The sequence below is a fragment of the Penicillium soppii genome (genome assembly GCF_028829465.1).
Source record: "Penicillium soppii strain IBT 18220 chromosome Unknown utg000004l, whole genome shotgun sequence".
Lineage (NCBI taxonomy): Eukaryota > Fungi > Ascomycota > Eurotiomycetes > Eurotiales > Aspergillaceae > Penicillium > Penicillium soppii.
The window spans coordinates 3412323-3434952 of NW_026643234.1; the positions used below are offsets into that span (position 1 = coordinate 3412323).

General features: G+C 47.3%; 11 protein-coding genes across 11 annotated transcripts; 4 read left to right on the forward strand and 7 right to left on the reverse strand.

The window, feature by feature from the left end:
* Window positions 1-384: 384 nt before the first annotated feature.
* Window positions 385-705, reverse strand: N7529_004702 (uncharacterized protein; the record flags this gene model as incomplete). The annotated part of the gene is made up of 2 exons (XM_057240229.1): window positions 385-576; window positions 643-705. 2 exons carry the CDS (start codon window positions 703-705, stop codon window positions 385-387), a joined length of 255 nt encoding a protein of 84 aa, XP_057099524.1.
* Window positions 706-1663: 958 nt separating this feature from the next.
* On the reverse strand, window positions 1664-3405 carry N7529_004703 (FAD-binding oxidoreductase; the record flags this gene model as incomplete). The annotated part of the gene is made up of 3 exons (XM_057240230.1): window positions 1664-2596; window positions 2650-3132; window positions 3214-3405. The coding sequence occupies 3 exons, from the start codon at window positions 3403-3405 to the stop codon at window positions 1664-1666; spliced, it is 1608 nt and encodes a 535-aa protein (XP_057099525.1).
* Window positions 3406-4737: 1332 nt separating this feature from the next.
* N7529_004704 (uncharacterized protein) lies at window positions 4738-5031 on the reverse strand (the record flags this gene model as incomplete). Its single annotated transcript, XM_057240231.1, has 1 exon — window positions 4738-5031. One exon carries the CDS (start codon window positions 5029-5031, stop codon window positions 4738-4740), a length of 294 nt encoding a protein of 97 aa, XP_057099526.1.
* A 1344-nt stretch (window positions 5032-6375) lies between these two features.
* On the forward strand, window positions 6376-7685 carry N7529_004705 (uncharacterized protein; the record flags this gene model as incomplete). The annotated part of the gene is made up of 2 exons (XM_057240232.1): window positions 6376-6735; window positions 6924-7685. The coding sequence occupies 2 exons, from the start codon at window positions 6376-6378 to the stop codon at window positions 7683-7685; spliced, it is 1122 nt and encodes a 373-aa protein (XP_057099527.1).
* A 91-nt stretch (window positions 7686-7776) lies between these two features.
* Window positions 7777-8760, reverse strand: N7529_004706 (uncharacterized protein; the record flags this gene model as incomplete). The annotated part of the gene is made up of 1 exon (XM_057240233.1): window positions 7777-8760. The coding sequence occupies one exon, from the start codon at window positions 8758-8760 to the stop codon at window positions 7777-7779; it is 984 nt and encodes a 327-aa protein (XP_057099528.1).
* Window positions 8761-10818: 2058 nt separating this feature from the next.
* Window positions 10819-13984, forward strand: N7529_004707 (putative beta-galactosidase; the record flags this gene model as incomplete). Its single annotated transcript, XM_057240234.1, has 2 exons — window positions 10819-12406; window positions 12471-13984. The coding sequence occupies 2 exons, from the start codon at window positions 10819-10821 to the stop codon at window positions 13982-13984; spliced, it is 3102 nt and encodes a 1033-aa protein (XP_057099529.1).
* A 1245-nt stretch (window positions 13985-15229) lies between these two features.
* Window positions 15230-16840, reverse strand: N7529_004708 (ankyrin repeat domain-containing protein; the record flags this gene model as incomplete). The annotated part of the gene is made up of 1 exon (XM_057240235.1): window positions 15230-16840. One exon carries the CDS (start codon window positions 16838-16840, stop codon window positions 15230-15232), a length of 1611 nt encoding a protein of 536 aa, XP_057099530.1.
* Window positions 16841-16890: 50 nt separating this feature from the next.
* On the reverse strand, window positions 16891-17370 carry N7529_004709 (uncharacterized protein; the record flags this gene model as incomplete). Its single annotated transcript, XM_057240236.1, has 1 exon — window positions 16891-17370. One exon carries the CDS (start codon window positions 17368-17370, stop codon window positions 16891-16893), a length of 480 nt encoding a protein of 159 aa, XP_057099531.1.
* Window positions 17371-18002: 632 nt separating this feature from the next.
* On the forward strand, window positions 18003-18653 carry N7529_004710 (dynein light chain Tctex-type family protein; the record flags this gene model as incomplete). The annotated part of the gene is made up of 4 exons (XM_057240237.1): window positions 18003-18029; window positions 18140-18178; window positions 18232-18306; window positions 18369-18653. 4 exons carry the CDS (start codon window positions 18003-18005, stop codon window positions 18651-18653), a joined length of 426 nt encoding a protein of 141 aa, XP_057099532.1.
* A 579-nt stretch (window positions 18654-19232) lies between these two features.
* On the reverse strand, window positions 19233-20791 carry N7529_004711 (WD40 repeat domain-containing protein; the record flags this gene model as incomplete). Its single annotated transcript, XM_057240238.1, has 4 exons — window positions 19233-19874; window positions 19928-20423; window positions 20515-20536; window positions 20605-20791. 4 exons carry the CDS (start codon window positions 20789-20791, stop codon window positions 19233-19235), a joined length of 1347 nt encoding a protein of 448 aa, XP_057099533.1.
* Window positions 20792-21520: 729 nt separating this feature from the next.
* N7529_004712 (uncharacterized protein) lies at window positions 21521-22630 on the forward strand (the record flags this gene model as incomplete). Its single annotated transcript, XM_057240239.1, has 2 exons — window positions 21521-22120; window positions 22184-22630. 2 exons carry the CDS (start codon window positions 21521-21523, stop codon window positions 22628-22630), a joined length of 1047 nt encoding a protein of 348 aa, XP_057099534.1.

Genomic DNA, 22630 nt, shown 5'->3' on the forward strand with positions numbered 1-22630 from the left:
TATTTAGATTACTTAGAGAACAGAAAGAGGCCCTTATTACGCACCAAAATGATAGAGAAGCCCTCAATGAGTGAAGAGGTGGTTCCCAACAGGCTAGAACATCAACTCCTATACCGTCTTTCACCAGTAGCAATGCATAACATCCAAAAATGGACCATTATGTTCGTGATTTAGATTTCGGTATGATCTACCAGCAAGTTCTATATCAGTATATAAATAAAGTTAAGACCAACAGCGAAGGTATTCACCGTGGATTGCTTCTAATGTGAAGTAAACAGACTCATCCTGGACGTCACTCAACTCCAGGTATAGGTCGGGTGTGCGGGACAGATAGAGCGATGACGGAATGTCTTGGATCGTAAAGATGGGATTTTTCTCATCCACTCAAACGACCCGAAAGGGGATACTCGACCCCTCGGGGTCAAGCTGGCATGGGCTGCCCCGCTCACAAAGGAGGGGCTTAGAGGAGTCTACACGGGTGATAACATCTTCATCGTTGGCGAAGCCCTCGGTGTTGAACTCCCAGGACTGCGAGTAGGAATCGGGCGCGGTACCAAATTGCACAGATGTTGCATCCTAGACATCATAGAGTAATCAAAGTGTGCTGCCGTCGATGGTTTGCTTGATTTTGTCCTTGAACACGAGGCCGTTGGTTTGGTCAGAGAGAGCGGCAAGGAAACCGGCCAAAAGATAGGAACGCATCATATTGACTGTTAGAAGAGTAGGATAGAGAACTTCGATGTGTGAAGGTCCTAGATCTTTAAGGGTTGAGGAGAGTGATGAATACTTAGAAAAGTCGAGGAAGAAACGAAGTATTTATCTCCGACTAGCCACCGCCCCAAAGTTTTGAATTTCATAGATCACGTACGTAGGTCCATCGCAAAAAGAACTGCGAGAAAAAGCAACGAACAATTATCGATTTTTGAACGAAGGGGATCCCAGCAGTAAAGCCCTTCCGACGTTGGCGAATATCCTTTCCACCAATCCCACGCTGTATTTCTTCTCCGCATGAGGCTCCTCGTTTCACTACATAAATAAGGGCTTGATCGAGGTAGAAAACCCGGTATGTCTATGGCCATGACTGTAGGAATAACTGCAACCATGATGACATCTTCTGCACTCAATAACTATCCGCACATCAGCCCATCACCGAAATGTCTAGAAATTTCGAAACTTAGCGGTGTAATATAGTCGCGCATATGATACGGAACAAGAATGGACTAAGCAATGCATGAATTGCCCAAGTGTTCAAAGGTGATGAGTGTTCTGTCACTAAGATATACAAGAAGATGCGGTTATTTGGTAGCCCCATGTCTCGCCTGGTTTTCCTTGTGAGGTGTGTGGCTACTTCAGGAAGGAGAGTCAGGAATCTGTCTAGTAGGTCTTTCTATCCACAGTTCACCAGTTGCTAAATACTGTACACCCACCCCGGAACACCGGCCGCCCAAGCGCTGGAGAGGCAGAGAGGGAATGGGATGAGGAAGAGAGGAAGAGAGAAACTAAGCTACTGGAAGAAAGGAAAGGGAAACTCCAATGATAAGTTTTTATCTACTCATAATTTGGTCTATTCGGTTTTTTGGCTCATTTTCATTGCAGTATGACCTGAAATTGCGTGAAATGATCCACATTGGATCTTTTGCCGCACAGGTTCTGCTGCGGTTCCTTAGAAGGATCCAGTAACAGGAGCACCCTCGAGCTTGAAGTATCCCGGTTGGAGAGTCTGGTAGATCTGTTCCGGATCATACTTCTTGGCAATCTTCTGTAACCGAGCCTTGTTGGAAGTGCCATATCCAGAAATGGGGTCCTGGAACATGCTAGCGTAATTCATATAGATATACTCGTTGTAGACACCGATGCTCTTAGCCTGGGCTAGCACTTTCTCCCAGAAGCTGTTGACAAAGGCGTAAATGGTCGCGTCATCGGACTCATTGGTCCACCAGCAGGAAATGTGCATGAGATGAACAGGTCCGTTAGAATAGTCGAGACCGAGTGCGTTACCACCCCTTTTGGACATTTTCTTGAGCATCGGTTCCGTAATTCCTTGATAAACAAGGGCTGGTAGAGCGCCGCTGACATTAGCCACCTGGGGAATCATCGAGTAGAAAGTATCCACGACCCAGTTGGAGAAGTCCTCGTTCAATTGGACTGAAATTGGCCAGTAGACTTCGCGAAGACCGAAGGGATTGGAGGTCTCCAAATATTTCACATACTCGACGAGGGACTTTGAGCTTGAAGTATCGGAAACCGCGGGGATATTGCGATATTGCTTGAAAATCTCAGGATTTGAGTCGTTCTTTGTGTAAGTCAACTCAGCTGAGGCGATGTTCATTCCACCGGTTTGTACGAATGCAACATATTGCTGAGCATGACCGTCCACACTGGCGTTGTTGACAACATTGATCCAGGCATTCACAACATCAGTAAATTCAGTTTGGAGGAATGTTCTAGATCCTCCATACATTTGGGGTGCAGGGATGGTATAAAGGTTGTATTTGGTGACAAGACCGAAGTTGTTGCCACCACCTCGCAGGGCCCAGTACAGGTCAGAGAAAGATTTTTCGCTAACATTGATGATCGAACCACTCGCAGTGACAAGCTGGATATGTAAGAAAGAGCCAATAAAAGACTAGATCGTAATAGGAGGCATACCTCGAAGCTTTGAACATTGTCGCAAGACCACCCGTACAGGTTGGAGTGGTAAGAGATTCCACCACCGAGAACAAAACCGCCGACTCCAATGCTAGCCGCACGGCCACCGATAGTAGCCAGGCCATAGGGCTCGAGCGCAGAGTAGACAGATAGCCAGTTATTTCCAGGCTCAATAGAAGCAACCGATCTGTCGTTGTTCAGGGTAACCTCATTCATATCCTTGAACCAAATGCTAATACCGCCGGGGCTGCTCGAGGCACCGGCAAATGCAGCATGCCCCCCACTTCTAGCTGCAAAATGACAGCCAGTGAATCGGGAAAGCAGGACTGCAGTGCTGACATCGGTATTCACGGTCGGCCGGAAAACACAATGAGGCTGGACCTCTTCTTGTTGAACTGACCAAAATGAACCAGTGAAATTACTGTATCCAGCACTATTCTGGGCTGAAACTTTAGAACCAAACAAAAAGCTCAAGCTTGAACACTATCCGAGTTGTGATCAGTTAAGTCAAAACAACAGCCGAACTAGCAGTATTCAAATAATGCAAAGATGCGTCTCACTTACAGCAATAGAACACGCTGTTTCTGTTGACCACGACTGGCTTTCAGAAAATGACTCCAATGCTGGGATTCTAGCCACATCTACTCCTAGATCCTGCAATGCGCTGACCACATTGAAATTATCTGATTCGACTGTAGTGGCGAGGGCGACTCCTCCGATAGCAGTTAGGCCGCCAACAAGGCTCGAGAAACGCATCCTTCGAATTTTATGATTCCAAAAGGCAGAATAAACCCAAAATGATATGAAAAGAGAAATGAAGAAGAGTTGGGCTTTTTCAACTTCCCCACAGACGTGTGGGTCGAACGGGATCTACCCAACCCGGCTCCGATGAATTTCCTTACGTGGTTGTCATTTACATCGTTTGTGCCGGCAGTATAACAATTCATCAAGGATCAGGGTAGTATTTGTTATGTTTGCATTCACTTTGGTAAATGTCCGAGACATGAATCTAAGCGAAGCGGCGCAGCCTGATCGCAATTATTGACAACGCATGCATATCATTGGCTGGGCAATGCTAGCTTTCTGCTCCAGATACATTGCAAAGGGGGTCAGAGCGCCCACACAAACCAATGAGATGAGATTTTACATCCAATTTAACATTCGTAAAAGGTAACAGGCAAGTGGTCAACAAAACCTACGAATGGAGAGTACACAGAACTTTTGAGGAATGTGCGGGTGTTCTCGTTGAAACTAGTTGGTGCTGCAATTGGCCCCCACTCTTGTCAGGATTGTGGCACCTCCGCCATCGGAGCCTTAGGGCGGGCCATCCAATCCCCTGGCATCGGCTCTCCCCGTGAGTGGTCCGGCCCGAGATGGGGCATGCATCCCGTATTCCACTCAGTAGCGATCATACTCGAGCCCCACGTCCGATTGTAGATGTCGTAGGCGTGCACAACATAGAAAGTGACTTGTTATTTAATGAGTTCCTGTCAATCAGATGACCCTCTTATACCTTCTGATACAGAATAGCGCTCAAATTTAGTTCAAGAGAAGTTTTGATATAAATTACAATGGGAACGCTTGAGAAGCTGTAACAATGATATGAAAATATTGGGGTTGCATTGCGGACGAAAGAGACAAGGGGAAGAGAGAAAGAGAGAAAGAGAGAGTGGGAAAGAGAGCTGTATGCCTATCTACAATACATGGGAGACTATGCCGAAATGATAGTTAAGTTTGCAAAAAGCATTCCATCTTCTTTTCCATGAAATGGGCATTGTCAAACTCTGCAAATTCTAGCCCATGGGAGTGCACCATTCAAAATGAATTCTGCGCTTCCATTCCTCCATTACATTCTCATTTTCCATTGCACATCCCAAGATGCTTGACGAATTTGGGGAAAGCATCCTCATCAAGTGGCTTAGTGAATCCTCTGGCGATATTAGCTTTGCTGTCAACTCATCCTAGACCAATGAAGCTCTTAGCAGCTGCATCATTTACAAAGAAGTAACGCATCTCCAGCCAATTTTTAGAATTCCTGCCGGTTTTCCTGTTGAAAAGCAATTGCGTAATAGTCTTCATCTCGGACGGCTACGTGTGATTGCAGGTACTGCAATCGTGCCTTCTCTGGACCATGTGACCATTGTAGGTACTAAGGGAGGGCGTAGCAGCGGTGGTAGCGCATCGCAAATGGCTCGGCTGATCAAAGAAGCGGCGTAAGGTGGGGGAAGGAGGACATTCGCCCGCGTCAGGCGCATGGTCTGGGGCCCACAACGAGCAGCCAATCTGCTCTCGAGCTTGGAGAGTGCAAGTGATGGTTTCCTGTTCGGTGCTGCTCTCGTACATTCCAATGTTATTGTGCAGGATATGGATGACGTCTGCCATCTGGGGAGCTGTTGGGGAACCAATGACTTGGAGGATACGGGCAATCCGTGCAGCGTGATAAAAGAGAGGAAAGAGAGGAAAGTGAATGTATATGGAAGTAAACTTGAAAAATACTTCAAGTTGGATGAGATCGACTTCTGTTCTGATGATTTCTTATTTTGATCTGTCGATCATGGGGAAACATTCTATAACTGAGTACTGAGTACATAAAAGTTAGATATCAGATTCAGAACCACCTGTTCAATGACTATGAGCCATAACTTATATCACTAGTCACTGAGCCCACATAATTTATAATACTGTTAGTAGGCCTTTGGCAGCACCTCAATCCACGCACAGCTGCCTAGGTACATTGCAAGGAATCCTTGAAGCTGAAGAATACTCCCATAGCCGAGGTATAATCAGAAAGGAGATGAGACTGGCGAAAATCTAACCCACAAAGGTAACGAATGAGATGAGCCGTAAATAACTCTAAGTGAAAGGTTTAATTCATTATCTGGTAGCTCAGGCATCGATTATATATCTATATAATGCCGTGAAACTGATACATCATGTCATGTATGGAATCCGAGAAAGGCAGAAGGCAATACAATTTGATTTACCAGCACTGGAGAAAACCTTCCACCTTTAAGTACTAAGGTACATACATAGGCATTTTGAAGTGGGCTCTTACAGATATCTATCAAACGTCGTTCTCAATCTTACTTGTATCCAAGAGATTTTGTTTGACATGGCCCAAAATTTGCGTTCGCAATCGCTAGTTTTGGACATGGCCACGTATTTTCTGTGCCTATCACAGTACTCTAGCTATTCAAATACCCAAAAAAAAAGGGTCCGGTTAAAGAAGCAGCAGTAAAAAAGGAAAGATTGTACTTCATCGCTCACCGTTACCGAAGGAGCCGCATCTGCCCCACTAGGAGGTCTTTAATTGGCTCCTTTAACTGGCCCCCACCACTGTTCAGCATCTCCAAGCTGACGTCGATTCTCTCAAACTATAGATTATGGTTGGCGTTGGAGGCCGAAGCAAAGGTTGTCGCACCTGCCGACGTCGCAGAGTAAAATGCGGTATGGGTTGACTCACGAGTGATTTCTCCAAATCTCTGACACATAGTTTTAGACGAAGAAAGGCCGCTCTGTAATCGGTGTCAAAAAGGTGGATTTGAATGTGAAGGCTATGTGGAGTTTGCTCAGTTCATTGATGAGACAAAGCGCTTGAAAGCAAGGGCTACGCGGAACTTACCAACATCATCCAACTCAGATGCTTTTGAGCCAGCATCAGAGGAACCGGTCCCAATCATTGACTTCCCACTAAATGTCAATCCACCGTGGAGCGAGAATCACATCATGACTACCTACCTCTTCAATCACCTCTTCAACTGGAATGATGGTCCAGAATATCCAAATGCGCCGGCATGGACCTCGATACTGCTACGCCAAGACAATGAAGCGGAGCTATCAACGGCATCTGTCCGCGCTTTAGCTACGGTCTATTTTGCCAAGGTCAACAAACAACACCAGCTGATGCGAAAGGGCGTATGCTTCTATTCTTCTGCTCTTCGGACTCTGCAGGCAAAACTTCAGCGTCAAGACCAGGCCGTGGGCGATGATGTCTTCGTTGCGATCATTTGTCTCGCTATATATGAGTTGATAACCCTTACCCAACCCAAAGCCTGGCTTTCTCATTATGAAGGACTGGCTAGACTGGTTAGTCTCAGAGTCTCGCTCTGTGTTCGTCGTTTCGGGTACTAATATCGATGTAGATGGCATTGAGGGGTCCCCATCGACATCAATCTGGCATTGCTTTTGCTATGATTCCGACTCTCCGGTCATGCATTGTGAGTATAGTGTCTTCCGCTTTGTTTTATTTGGTCATAATACTGAATGATGCACAGTGTATTGGATATATTGTGGAGCGAAAACGATGTTTCCTCGAAGATCTCGCCTGGAAAACTATACCGTGGGCCGAACGAGGTCTTGATTCAAAAACACCCACGGACTTGCTGCATGATATTATGTGCGATGTTCCCGGTATATTACAGGACCAAAGCGAGGCCATATTACAGGATCATAATGCCCCCGGCAACGCAGAGCTTACATCCGGCTTTGTACCAAAAGTACTCTCGACCCTCGAAGCCCTGTACTCCTGGCGCTGGGATTGGGAAGCACAATTCCCGAACTCGACATTCATCACCCAACCGCCCGACTACATATATTCGGGTGTATCATCTCTACCGCCAAGTCCATTTCAAACGGTGATCTGGTTCCGAGATCCACACCGTGCCGTCGAGCTCATCGTTTACAATGCATTGCGTCTCATTCTCATAAGATCTCTTCAGATAGCAGGCGTTGATCCGGATCATGCTCGACTTGAAGGCTCCAATGACCCGCTGCTCCCAATGCAGGGGAACAGAAATGACATAGCAACCGAGATATGTCGGATGGTCGATTACCATCTGCACTGTTTGAGAAGCACTGGGGCGTTCATGCTGTTGTTCCCTCTTAACGTTGCTTATATACACTTGGACGAGACATCGACTCAGTCTCGGCATTGGCTGGATAGAGTCATGGCGAATATAGCTGACTCGCATGGCTTTGAAGTTGGCAGGTCGGAGAATATGCCCAGGAAATGGGCCGATGTTCGTGGCGGGATGTGAAAATGAAGCTTTTCAAGAAGTGTATATCTATTTTGGTACGTGTCTGTATCATCTTGCTTATTATATACCCCGAAAGTCATGTCAGACTCTTCTATAAAACACAGTGCATCTCTTCGTCGTCAGAATCCAGGTCGTGCTCCTCATCGCCCATGCTGGCGTTCGCCGACATGATCACTATCCAACGCAGCTTGTTGACCTTTTTCACTTCTTTCACGTCTCTCCTAGCTTGTCGTTTTGCTCCTTCGTCGCTATTTTGAGACAAATCATATTCTCTGTTTTCCTTGAGGTCGGCCAACTTCTTCTCCAACTTCCGCAGCTCTCGCTCCAAGTCCCGCTTAGTTTTGGCTTGACTCTGCTGTTTTTGATCCAATGACTGCATTCTGCACTTGATATCGTCTACGTCGTCTTGCAACTCAGCGATCGCGTTCTCCACCTTGCGCTCTTCTCGTCGGCTCTTCTTGTCCTTCTTTTCTTCCCTTTTAGATTTATTAGACCGTCTCTCCTGTTTCTGCAATTTTTCAAGTTGCTTTCTCTCGGCCCTTTGTGCAGAGTAAGCCCCCCACTTCTTCATCCAGTTTTCCTCGTCAACAGAAGAGGCGAATGTGTCAAAGGACAGCGGCATTACTTGATCACCCAGGGCTGCCATCCTAGTTGCGAGGGGGCTCTGGCTTTCACTTCCATCCCTTCCCACAAGAACCCGATACTGCTCTCCTGAAAATATTTTTGGGTCTCGGACTCCAACCAGTGCAAGCATCTTATCAGTTTTGACAACTCTGACCAAGAGACCCTTGGGCTTGAAAATAACCTCATTGGCCTTCTTCAAATACTGCTTGGTCCGTACAGCCGAGACACCCGCACTGCCTAAGCCTGCGGCGACCTGAAGTCCACCTCCGACTATCTGCGCCACTGCTAGTGGAACAAATCCGACAAGCATACCGATTTTATTGGTCGCTTGGAGAGCGGGGTTGGCTAAGAAGGCTTCATTGAGGCCCTCGATAAAGCCTAGGAGATCTCCCTGTATCAACCCGGTTTGGAGCTCGAGATCTCTGGCCCGGACTCTGGCAAATGGACTCATATTAGAGCCACCGAAAACTTTGGTGATTTCTGCTTGAGGTTAATATCATTGTTGTCATCTCACGGGGTTATTCTTACGAGGTATAACACATGGTTTTATTCGCTGTACAACACCTAGTACGACAGAAGGGCTTTGAGATTGAGTGCGGTACAACTGTTGTGATGTATGTTCTGTAATTGAATATGAATTCCATGGTTGCTCATAGGTATCAGCTTGATAGGTGTCGTCTGAAGCAAGGTATGCTGAAGGGGACCCGTGCGTGGGTGGTTGTGGCTGAGATTGAATGGGTTCGTATGACGTAGCATAGTTTGACTGTCATTGTGATTGCTCATGAGTGGGATTCAGACTAGAGTCGTTATAGTAAAGAGTAGGTGGCGAGACTGTGTATGGCGGAAGAGATGAGTAAGATTGATGTTGTGCCATGGCAATGGATTGCTTTTCCTGAGCTCGAAAGTTTAAGTGCGGATATCTTTATAAGAGATTTTGGGTGAGACCTCTCCCTTATATCTGTCAGGATCACCGAACTACGCAAAATCTTGACAAAAAACCAACTCCTTCTGGCGCATCTCGCGAGCGATCTACGTGTGCAACTTGGTTCTCCACCCTTCCGGGACCCACACCTCGCGGATTGCGCTAGATTTGGTTTAGCTTCCGTTATAACAAACGATGGACGTACAACAACTCAATAGTTACTGGCAAGGTCTGACATCTTCCCATCCGCTACGCCACAATCAAGCTTTGAAGTTGTACGACGCGATGGTCCATTCTAAGTCAATCTGAACACGAACTACACCCCAAGCCTCTGTCTGATACGGAAGCCGTTTGAATACTTAATCTACCGTCCGAGATCCGCTCCTATGGCGGATGCTATCTGTATGGTGCCAACACAATCAATAAACTTTTCCTTCCTCTGCCAACAATAATCACAGAATTTCCGCGACGTTATAAATAAACCATTCGACAGAATAACAAAAAGAAAACAGAGTGGAGTGAAACAAAAAGAAATGGCGCTACCCGGAATCGAACCGAGGATTCCTGAGTAATTGAATGTGGTGAACCACAATCAGACGTCGTAACCACTTGACCATAGCACCTATTTGGTGAGTGATACTTCATTATTGTGCATTATTAGCCATAGAGCAAGCTCTGGCTTTTTCCAGCCGCTACGATACACCTTCGGTGGGGCATCAGGTATATAACCTCATTCTGTATTTTACAACAAAAATGCTGATTTTAGGCCCTTTGTGCTCCGCAAATTCTTAGTTTTTTATATCATCGCTTACATAAACTTAGGGTATAAAATACTATAAGTTATTCCGTGAGTAGTTTTAGAATGGAATTGCTCATATTTAAAATTTAACACAGAAGTGTTTTCAACACCAATATATATAATCGACATTCAACGAGTATTATATAGGAAGTAGTATTCCGTATATCTAATACTGATTCTTGATTAGAAGCCATCTAAACAGTTATTGCCATATAAGTTCATGGAAAAAGAAAATGAGGCCTAAAAAGCTTTTTCCTGGCGTTCATAGGGGTGGGTATAGACGTTGAACACATTACGATAGATTTAAACCGCACGTGTTGATTGTTGATGGCTCCGAAGAATTTCTTCCCGAGGTCCTTGGTAATTGAAAACCAACCTTTTGAATAACTCGATCCAGAATTCGCTGCAAAAGATAGACAAGTAAAAATGAATAAGTAAATGAGTCGTGACCTACAACTTATGGGCTGTGTGGGATGCTCATCCTCTGATCCTCGGCTTTCCCACCGATGTGATGAGCGCAGCCGGATTTACCGGGGGATATGATAGACCATTGGACTTGCTGTCCGGATTCCACAAGGCCTTGACCCCGATCTATGCCCAAACACCAAGTCCACTGCCCCACTTGTACTTTATAATCTCTATCATTCCGGCAAATCAGGTTAATTTGCCGGAGTTTTGCCAACGCAGAGATTCGTGCCCCCGGAGTTTTCCAACATGTTATAATTGCCCTCTTTTTCTCAAATAGCTACACCTACAGAAGCTCGCCGCTTAGCCCAAACCTTCACATCATGTCTTTTCCCACAGATATCCCAGATTGGAATAACCTCAACGTCATTCACAGAGGTACGCTTCCACCTAGGGCGCACTTCTATCAATATGTTTCAGAAAAAGGAGCCCTTTCGCTAGACCGAAACGAGAGTGAATATGTATCGCTAAACGGGACTTGGAAGTTTCGCCATGATGAATCCCCTTTTGAAGCACCTGACTGGGCATCAGCCGATCCCTTGAGCTGGGATGATATTCAGGTCCCAGGAATGTGGCAATTGCAAGGATACTCTCATCCGACCTACACCAATGTCAACTATCCATTTCATGTGAACCCTCCTCACGTTCCAATTATCAACGAGACTGGGTCGTACTGGAAGGAGTTTACTACACCACCGAAATGGGATCAACAACAGATTCGACTCCGCTTTGAGGGTGTTGACAGCGCTTTTCACCTGTGGGTAAATGGAGAGCAGGTCGGCTATTCTCAAGGCTCGCGCAATCCTGCAGAGTTTGACATCACTTCTGTTCTTCTCCCGGCTGGATCAATGAACACCATCGCAGTCCGTGTCTATGAATTCTGCGATGGGTCATATATTGAGCGACAAGACCAATGGCTCTTGAGTGGTATCTTCAGGGATGTTGGCTTACTGGCTTTCCTGTCAGATTCGATAACAGACTTCAGCGCCGTCGCAACTCTTAGTGAAGATCTCTCATTGGCAACCCTTGATACAACCGTCAAAATCCAGGGCACTCATAGCAACATTGAGGCCAAGTTATATAAACCGAATGGCGGACTGATGCATTGTTCGACGTTCTCATCTACCGAAAATAGCATCATCCAGGTATCAGGGAATGATCTGCATCTCTGGTCCGCCGAGAACCCCGTCTTGTATACCCTATTGATTACATTCAACGGCCGAACCATTCCACAGCGCATCGGCTTTCGGCGTGTTGAACTGAAAGATTCAAATTTCTTGGTTAACGGGAAGCCTATCATCCTCTATGGCGTTAATCGGCACGAACACCATCACCTTCATGGCCGGGCGGTACCTTATGAAAGCATGCGTGAAGACCTTATCATGATGAAAAGGCACAACATCAATGCGCTCCGATGTTCCCATCAACCAAATGATCCTCGTCTATACGATGTCTGCGATGAGCTTGGTCTATACGTCATGGCTGAGGCAGATCTTGAGACTCACGGATTCGCTCCCGTTGAGCGTTCAAACATTCCCAACCAGCATCTCATGACCGAATACGAGATCCAAGAAACATCCTACAAGATGGCAAAAAGGTGGACTTCCGACAACCCAGAATGGAAGGATGCTTACCTTGACCGAGCCATCGAGCTAGTTGAGCGATTCAAAAATTTCACCAGCATTATCATGTGGTCTCTCGGAAATGAGGCTTTTTATGGCCAAAACCACGTTAGCATGTATAAGTGGATCAAGAACGCCGATCCGACGCGTTTGGTCCACTACGAGGGTGACCGGGAGGCTCTAAGTACCGATCTTTACTCTACCATGTACTGGAGTATCGATGCCCTCAAGAAGCATGTTGCTGAGAAAACCGATAAGCCACTGATTCAGTGCGAATATGGCCATGCCAGTAAGTTCGGATATGTCACCCGCTCGATTGCATGCAGTTCGCATCATCTGACCGATGATTTTAGTGGGCAACGGTCCTGGAGGATTGAAAGAATACATCGAAGCTTACCGCACAGAAAGACTTCTCCAAGGGGGCTTTATCTGGGAGTGGTGCAACCATGGTCTTCGAAAGAGGGATGGAGACACTTCATACTATGCATACGGTGGCGACTTTGGAGATGAACCTAACGACGCAGACTTCATTCTCGATGGACTGGTTTTTTCCGACCACAAACCAAGCCCCGGACTGATCGAGTACAAGAAAGTGATCGAGCCAGTCACGGTGTCGCTGTGTCAAAATGAGCGACGTCTGGAACTGGTAAACCGCTATGACTTCAATACACTCGATCATCTTTCTGCATCATGGCATCTTGTCACAGACACCAGCACTACCGAGCCCAAAGACTGGGACTTGCCGCAAATCAAGCCTGGTCAATCCAAGGTGCTTGATTTCCCTGGAGACGTAAGCTTTGCCACTAAGCCAACGTGGCTCACTATCAACTTCTGTTTAAAGAGAGATATGGCATGGGCGCCTCGTGGACATGAGATCGCCTGGGCACAGGTCCCGCTACACAAGACCGAAGATTTCACTACCCCTGCGTCTTTGAGCCCTCCACACATGATATTATCCTTACGTGAAGGACCAGGTCGACTCTACGTCACCTCGAATGCCCTTGGGTCTAGTTTCACTTACGATCTAATTCGAGGATATTTGTCTTGGTTCACTGATATGGGCAAGATCTTCCACCGCGGGCCACTGCTAGGTATATACCGTGCTCTAACCCAAAACGACCTTGGCCTGGAGGGTCCCTGTGTGGAATGGGACCGCTTCCGTGTAAGGAGCACTCGGATGCTTATCGAATCTGCTACCTGGAATGTTAACGATAACGGAAGCGTGTCCATTACTACAAATGTTAGGGTTGCGCCTACGGTGCTGGAGTGGGCAATGGAGGCCACCCTCACTTACACTATCACCGATTCATCTGTCAGTCTTCACGTCAAAGGATATTTTAGCGGCACACATCCAAAATACATCCCGCGACTTGGCTTGACTCTTCGATTGCCCCGTCGTTACGATGCTGCCACATGGTTTGGCAGAGGTCCTGGAGAATCTTACCGCGACACGAAGGAAAGTGCCCGCTTTGGCAGATACACTGCTTCTCTAGATAATGGACTAGAGACCCCATACGAGTGGCCGCAAGAAAATGGTAACCGTGTGGATACGCGATGGGTGCGGTTACATTCATCGCTTCCAGATACCTCATATTCGGCGTCTGTCGCGGCTCATTCCCCTTTCCCGCAGATGCAGGTCTCGATGGACAAACCCTTTAGTTTTTCCTTGCGAAAATATGCTATGGATGAGATTGACCGCGCAAAGCATCCCCATGAACTTTCGGAGTTGGATGATGAGACTGAACTCAACATTGACTATTTACATGATGGAATTGGTACTGCTAGCTGTGGTCCTGGTCCTTTTGAGGCTCACAGGCTGGAGGCCGGGCCATTTGAATTCACCACCATATTCAGTCTTGTCGAATGATACACCGATCTACCAGGCCATGATGGCCGTTCCTAATGCTATTGCAGCAACAGAATACCAAGCACAGAGGCTTAACCATTCCAAGAGGACCGTCCTATGGCCACCGTCCCTGCAAAATCTGTAGTACCAGGATCTAATGGAAAGCCAGTGTCAGATATTAGGCTGCTGTTGCATGCATTCCCATTTTTGGCGGTTAAATCACCAAAATGCAGGAAAAAAGACTCTCAATACATCAAACTCACCTTCAATATTGGTTCTCTTGTGGATCATAGTCACTATAGCAAAGCGAGCCATACCGACCTCGATTTCCCGCTGTCGTCAAATGTCGTTGTCTTTTGACCAACAAAGGGCGAAGTGGCATCGAGACCTCGGGAGTTCGTAGATAGCTACTCTTCGTTGTCCCATTTACCGTTTTCTTTAACTCGGAGCAGCCGAGATCCTTTGCAGGTACACGCTAATTGCGACCCGATGAGGATTTATAACTTGAAACGGTAGACCAGATTGGTGTGCAGATCCGCCCGCCCAGCATTAATCTCCAATCATGTGAACCTACTATTTGTTGTCGTATGACACGCAACGTCTTTCACTGAAATGTTCGGATTTTTACATATGCACACCCCCACCTAGGTGACAAGAGTGACAAGAAGTACAGGCAAATGAAAGCTCACATGTTACCGCTGGGATGCTTAACAGGAGGAGATGTTATTTCTATTCAGCCTGCGACAAGATCCATAATCTCGCCTAGAGCACAGAATTCTGAGCAATTTGCTACTTCTTCTTTGTCAGTAGTAGTTGGGGGGATGGGCTTTATTGCTCAATCCACCAGGGTATCATGATCGGTCGAGTCAGTAACAATATTACAAGCATATATTTGTCTCTGCGTTTCAGGTCTTTGCGTTTCAGGTTGAACTCGAGAATTGCGGTGGTCTGGTTGTATGCAATAGAGTTTTATGCTCATAAGTTCCCTCATATGGGACATCTTAAGGTACCAGTCTAGCATTGATCTGGTTGACTGCATTATCTTCCGTGGCTTTCTTTCTTATACCACCGGGAAAATCTTCAGGGGAATCAAACAAGCATGACTATATTCTATGTCTAGATCCAGCTAGGGTTGAAAATTTGGGCGATGTCCATCCACACTACTGTTTCACTTACTGAGTGGCTTTGGTCCTGCAAAGATTCAGGCTGCAGCTAGACACAGCCCAGATCCCTAGATTTGAGATTGATCTTGAAGCTTCGAGGTTTCTAGCTTGGAACAGGGTACACCTTTCGCCAATAAAATTTCTTCCAAGACTTCATGATATGCCGATTGTCCATAACAACTGGCATTGCCTCGATGAGAGCCATGTTATGCTGCAAGTCAGCAATTGAAATATTACGCTTTTCGATGTATTGCAGGAAAAGCCGGGAAACCTTTTTCTGGTTTCTTTCGGCTGCCATGGCCCATGAAAACGAGCCAAACTGTGTCTCAGGCAGTGGATTTGCCCCTAGCTCTAACAAAATCCGGTAAAATCTCAAGTAAGCCTCTTCGGGTTGGAGTCCGCCAGATGGCTTACAGAAGGGATATGAAAATCCCCTGAGGTTATGAACACCCGCGCCATGGCGTAGTAGAAGATCAATTGTCCCTTTCTTTTCTTTGGAGACTTCAGCTATGACCGCGAGCTCAAGGTGGGAAAATGTCCTTGTTGGATTATCCTTCGGGTTCGGGTCAAATCCACGCTCGAGAAAGAATGCTATGGCTTTTAAGTCGCCTTCTCCGATAGCTATTTGGAATGCAACTTCCGCTTCATCCTCTCCCGGATTCGCGACGAAGCCATATCGGTGTACAAGTTTGAGCATTTGCACACCTCCTCCTGCTGCTTGCTTAAGCACTGTTATCCAAGGGCGCGGAGGTTTCGTCAGATTCCAATTGACCTTGAGGCTCTTCATCTTTTCAACCAGGGCCACGTTTCCAGATTTTACCGCTGCTCCCATCGGGGTCTCTATTTCTCCAGATCTATACACGTTGAAACTGTCTATGCAGTTTGATTCGCCGGGCATACCTGCATCAAGGAGTAACTCGAACAGGGGCGGAAATTTGATTGCTGGGATGAGGGGGGACCTGCCATCGTCTCCTTTAATACTGAGATCAACACCGTGGCTGATTAGCACCTGGACAGCTTGGATATGACCACCAATGCAGGCCGCAAATAGTGGGTTGGTTTCTTCTGGCTCTCGGTTTGGGTATGCACCGTGCTTCAGCAGAAGCTTCATTGTGCCGACGTGGCCCCACCTCGCGGCAGAAGTAAGTGGTCCAGGAGAACATAGAAGGTGGACTTTTAGGGGGTGTAACTTCGCCACTTGGTAGCGGCTTTTTTCCAAAATACGCTGAACAATCGCTTCATTTCCACGGGTGGCAGCTGCGAGTAAAATAATGGCAAGATCATGGCGGTTACCAAGCAACGCGGTTTCCACGTCTAACTGATCCAGAAGAAAATCGGTCAGCTTGGCCTGCCCAGTAGATGCTGCCTCTTCTAATGGTCGCAATGCGGACTCTGTGGTCGAAACTCGAGCACCTTTTTGGATGAAAAATTCGAAGAGCGAGACGCTTCCGTTCATGGCTGCTTTGCTCAATGGAGAGAATTCGCCCTCAGGGATCATGGGATTTAGATCCGCTCCGGACTCGATCAATAAGCGAACCATCTCGATCCGATCTTCAGTGATCTCTTCTGCGATACCATCCCAGACGGTATATATGAGTGACTCCGACAATGGTGTATTGCCACTCGAGTTTTCGCTAGTATTGACACTTTCAGGGAACATCTTTGCAAGTCTCTTCACAAGAGCGAGGTGTCCTCCTTTGACAGATTGCCACATTGCTTCTCCGGCCTGTGCTATATCCCACTGTTCTGTTTCACCGTACGCAACTAGTACATCGAAAACAGTCTCACGACCATGGTAGATTGCCATCGACATCGGATCCGTCCTATCCCCTGTCCGAACTGTTCCTTCAATGAGAAATGGACGTCGGCCCTCAGTCTCTCAAACTCCTGCTCTTGCTCTTCTTCCGATTCCGAAGACTTTTCTTTCCAATCTAGGAACATTTTGACCAAGCCGGCGTGTCCAAACTTCGCAGCTAATGCTATTGGCTTAAACGTTGATTCGCCAATAACAGTTGGTGAAGCACCAGCATCGAGTAACTTTCGAGCAGCTGACTCATTGCCAGTGCTAGCTGCCCACTCAAGACCACTGCTTCCATGGTTGAGGATATGGTTTTGGTAGAGGAAGTCATTCAACACCATGTGTAAGAGGCGCCTTGTCCTGGAAAGGGAATTTATGTCTTCATCATATTCCAAAAATTTGGCGACTTGGATTATCAGCTCATGTGGCAGTTCCAGCAAGCCCATGATGTGTGAGAAATTGGAAGAAAAATGGAATTACGCCTGAGGGGTAAACGTTGAGGTTGCGCACAGGAGGCTTTCCCGCTCTCAAATCTTCTAGACCCACCTTATCCTGTGTCTCGATGTGAATACAAATCTATCGAGACACACTAATGGACCTAGGGCTGTATTGCAAACAATCTCATTCCAGTCATAGAAACAGTGGGAGATACTCTCATAAGATGTTTTGCTTGCCAAGGTGTTGATATATAGCTACACCGCCATGGCAGTATCAAGCAACGACTAAACCACTTTAGGACAGACGCCCAGATGCCAAACATCCAAAACATCCTTGTGATAACATCAAAGCACCGCATTGTTCTCGCTGCTGCTAGGAATCCTAGGTATGATAATGCAATTTCTATTATGAACTAATTGGATGTCACCTTTGTGCTACCATTCCCCACCAATTGAATGTTATCTCCCCGCATTACTCCGGATTGCAATTGCGCATCACCCGTGGCATTCTGGACATGATGTCAGCCCAATGGGGTCTTAACGCGTTCGACATGCGATATCCGTGCTCTCAGCACTAACTGATCTGTTTGCATAGAAATTTTTAATATTCACCACGCCAGCGCATCTTTTTTCTAATCACAATGGCTGTCGAAGGCGCCTCTACATCTGTATGTCAACAATCTAAGATGCGGACTGGCACCATATCTATGGGCAGTCATATCTAGAAATGAAGCAAGCCACCAGCGTCAGTTTTTGAGACATGCTAATAGTCCATCAGCCCATCCCCATCGAGGATCTCACCAAGATCACCACCGAGGTATGCTACTCCACACTCAGTGAACCCGACCCCGCGCTAATACAATCTGTCAGGCGTGCGAGGAAGCACTCAGTACCAGCAAGGGCTATGAGCACGACAATGTCGGAACCTGGAACTCAAAGATCATTGTAAGCGCTACACCAATCGAGACTCGCAATGTCACAGCAAACATACTAACAGGCTCTCCCAGAACACCGTCCTCAAGGCCCTAATCGCGGCTACCGCACCCACCGAATCATCCAAGCCCCCTCCCTACCGCTTCACCGTGAACAGCACTATCGTACAGCAGGGTGTGATAGACGAGTCAGCTGCCGCAGATGGCGCACTCAGCAATGCCGGCAAGCGCGGGATGCACTCTGCCTCCGGCGCTTTCTGGGATGTGAGCCGTGATGGCATGTGGACTTTCAAGTACACCGGTGCTGAGGAGCGGGGCTTGGATGTTGTTGTCTGTGTTACTTGGTTTGCCGTTGTATAAAGGGGATTTGATTCTATCAGCATTCTGAATAGAAGGATTGTCTTTGTCTGTGAGAGTTGTGTGTATGATTCTCGGACTTGTGTCAGTGTTTCTAATTTTTTTCATGTATTGGACTTTCTTGTTAGTTCTCTGAGTACGTTCAGACCTATTCTTCTTCTATTGGGGGATTCGATTCGAATCCAGTCTGAGCGTGGTGTTCTGTTTTCTTTCAGCTCAAAGAGTTTTCCTCATGAAACTATATTGTCTTGCAAAATTATACTAACCTTGGGAGTTACTTCATAAAGGTCAGACGACATAGAGCCAAGAGAAGAACTGCTGTGGGGAGTATTGAATTCGCAAATGGTATTTTGGTTCATACAAGATCCTCCATACGACAAGAATTGGTATTAGCAAAAATATTGTGACAGAGATCAACTATCTAAACTCTCCAAACTGAAAGACACCATGTAACCGAAGTAGACTTCCTTGCTTGCGCCATGCGATATGTGCATTACCCAATAGATCAACGCCACTCAAATTACGTAAACTCGTAAAGCAAAAACGCCGTGCAGCAGACACCACCGAATCCGTTGCTTGCTTTCAACGAGGCTCGGAATAGTCGTTCAACGCAACACAAACAGCCCCGCGGTGATGACCGCTGTACTGGCGGATGATGTTTCCAGTGCCGAGTTCCCACAAACGAGCGTAGTGGTCGCTAGAGACGGTCACTAGGTAAGCGGAGTCTGCAGAGAACGCGCAGTCCCACACCCAGCGCTGGTGGTTGGCGAGTGTGGTCTCTAGGAACAACGTGTGGTTGACTGGGTCCATTGGAGGCCCGTCAGGAGATGAAGTAAATGTTTGCTGCGGGGTTTCCTGCCGAGGCGGGTTATCAGTAATACGGAGAAGATCCCGGTCTTGGGCGGGAGTGTCGAATATGCGGAGGAGATCACGAGACTGTGTGGGTGTCTCGACAGGGGCCACTGGTTCTTCTGTTGGTGTCTGCACAGGTGGGTTCAAAGCCTCCTTCTCTTTCCATTGCTTCAAGACAGCCTTGGCGGGTGCGTAATCGCCGTCAAGGTTCCATACTTTGGCGGTGTGGTCGGCAGAGCATGTTGCGAGGTGCTTCACATCAGGAGAGAGGAGAACGCGGGTGAGGTAGTCTTTATGGGCCTGGAAAGTGCAAACTGGGATGATGCGAGTGGTCTCGTCAGTTTGAACCATGCGCCATAAGTAGACATTTCCCTGCATAAGCATCAGTAGAGAACGATATGATTGCCTGGGATGAAATCTCGCACCTTCTTGTTTCCAGCGCAGAGTAAAGATCCATCACTAGCCACGCTGACACTGAGGACTGCCGTGTCCTCCTCTGGAATCAATTGGTGGGTGCAAACGCTCTCGCCCAGGTCCCAGACACGGACCATACCGGCGTGGTCACCGCTGATGAGCTCACCCTGGTTGGGATGAATGACAACGTCATTGACAGCCGCTTTGTGCACGTAATTGCGCTGCAAGCTACCAGTCCTGGTATCCCAAACCTTCACGGTTCCGTCCTCGGAGCTGGTGACCATCCATTTGCCTTCGCAGTGAAATGCGACGCCGGTGATGTTATTCGTGTGACCTTCAAAGGTAATCACAGGGTTGGGATTGGTCGATTTGATATCAAAAAGTTTTACATTGTTATGGCCGGCTGCCGCCAGGAATCGCTTGTCCGGTGTGATGCACAGGCGGTTGACCTGGGAGTCAGGATGCTGGATGGTACGCGAACAAATGCCAGAGAGTGCTTCCCAAAAGCTATTTGTGTAAAGTCAGCACAAATCCCAGCTTTATCTTCACTGTGCGAGCGCTGCTGAGCGCAGAGTTTTGCAGTCGATGCTCAACTTACCGAATGGTATGGTCATACCCCGCTAAAATATGCACCAAAGTAATTAGCTCAATGCTTGGAAGAATGCGGGGAGCTCCATATTCCACGTACCGGTACATAGGATGACACTCATAATTGATTCTTCCGCGACTGCCAAAGGAGTATAGTGGGAAAAGTAACCGATTCTGGATTGCTCGTTTTGAGAGCCGCTTAAGTCCCTTAACGCGGAAGGGGACCGAGCAGGGGAAACAGCGATTGAAGGCCGTCCAGACCGAGATGGAGTCCCATTTTCTGCCATTTCACGTGATAATAGCGGTGTCAGATGAGAGTGGAGCGGTGGATCTGTGTCTTCGGGTACTTGGTCAATGCGCCTCGATAAGCTAAGGCGGTGGAAAGCTAACGGGCGATAACGGATAACTTGAACTTCCTCTGGAAAGTGATCCAATTTGCTGCAAAGCTGAACAGTTTTGTTGATATGGAATTTTCAAGTCAGAGAGCAGGGGCACATAAAACTACGCCTAAAAGAAGATAAATGATCTACATAATAAATTATTTTTCTTTGTGTGATTTCCTGTGAAGTCTTTCACATGTCGATCTAGTGACTTGTGGTTTCGTGGGCGGCGTGGACAAATGGGCGGTATAAAGGTCGGCAGCCAAAACGATTATGTTTTATTGGCTAATCTCAGCTAGCGGGTTAAGTTAATGTTGGCAGAAAATAGTTTATTGTCCGGCAGAATAAAAAAACAAATCATTATTTCCTAATTGAGTCCTTTCATGCGCGTCTTTCTTTGTTGAAAGATGCAATGGCAATGTACCGAGTATCTTTGTTTGTTCTCCTTTGTTTTCTTTGTTCACCTTGACGAACCCTCGTTGACGAACCCTAATTCCCACGATACTGCACACATCTAGAACCATCCCATCTTCCTTCGGTCTCTTCTTCTTCTCCATCATCCCATCCTTGCTAAGACATTCTTCCAATTCATCTCCATTCAGCCAATTGATTCAGCTTATCTATTCAATAATCAATATGGAGCCCACTGTTTTTGACGATGACGGGTTCTCCGTGGACTTCGAGCAGCACTTGCAGGACCTGCTGGCTGAGGCTGATGCTTCCGTTGCCGCTGCCAACTCCCATCTTCCTGTCGATACCTATGCTAATGTTCCTGTTGATGCATTTGTTAATTGTGCTGGTGATGCGTCTGCCAATGTTCCTGCCGATGCAGCTTCCAACGTTCGTGGAAATGTCTCTGATTGTAAGTTCGACGCCATCGCGCAGCTTGAAACCCGCTTCTGTGGCCCCAACCCCGTTGGAACCCAGGAATCCCACAAAACGGTTGTCCCAGTGTCTGGCGGGCTCCAATTCTACCAGCAGCCCAATCTTCAAGAGCAGGCCACCGCCCACCTCCAGGCTGCCCAACAGCAGACTCCACGTGCCGTCCGATCACGCAACGAGTCTGCAGGGCCCATTTTCGACGCAACTACCTCCCCCAACATTGAAACTCCTCTGACTTCACCTGAGGCGTCCTCTCTTGCCATTAAAGTTCCTGCCAGCACCCCTTCCAAGAAGAGGAAGGCCGGAAAGAAGTCCACTCCCCGATCCAAGGATAGCTCTGTTAGCAACGCACTGGTGAGTAAACCAATAAGGTTCGATTCTTTGGTCTGAAGAAGTATGCTAACAACGAGTTTTCAGAGTAACCACAAGGTTCTGAACAACGTTCTTCTTCCTCGCGCTATCGCAAGTGCCCAGCAATACTCCCAGCACGTCTCGCCGTTTGCTGCCATTAGTCCTGATCGCTGCACCAAGGCTCCGCAAACCACTGGTCAGCTCGATAAAGCTCGCCGTCGTATTCGCGAATTGGCTCAGGAGCGAAGCAACTACCAGCAGGCCCTTCGTAATGTTACCATCATTGACCCCCAGACGGGCAAGACCAACTTGCAAATGCTTGAATCTCAAAATGCAAACTACCGCCGAGTGAACTCCACCCAGACAACCATCAACAAGAAGCTCAAGGAGGATTTGGTCAACGAGCGCAACAAGTACGCTCAACTGGCTGGTCGTTTTAACTTGCTGCTGCGTAATCTACAGCAACTCCAGCAAGAGAACATGGAGTTGAAGGCTAAGCTTGGCAGCACTTGA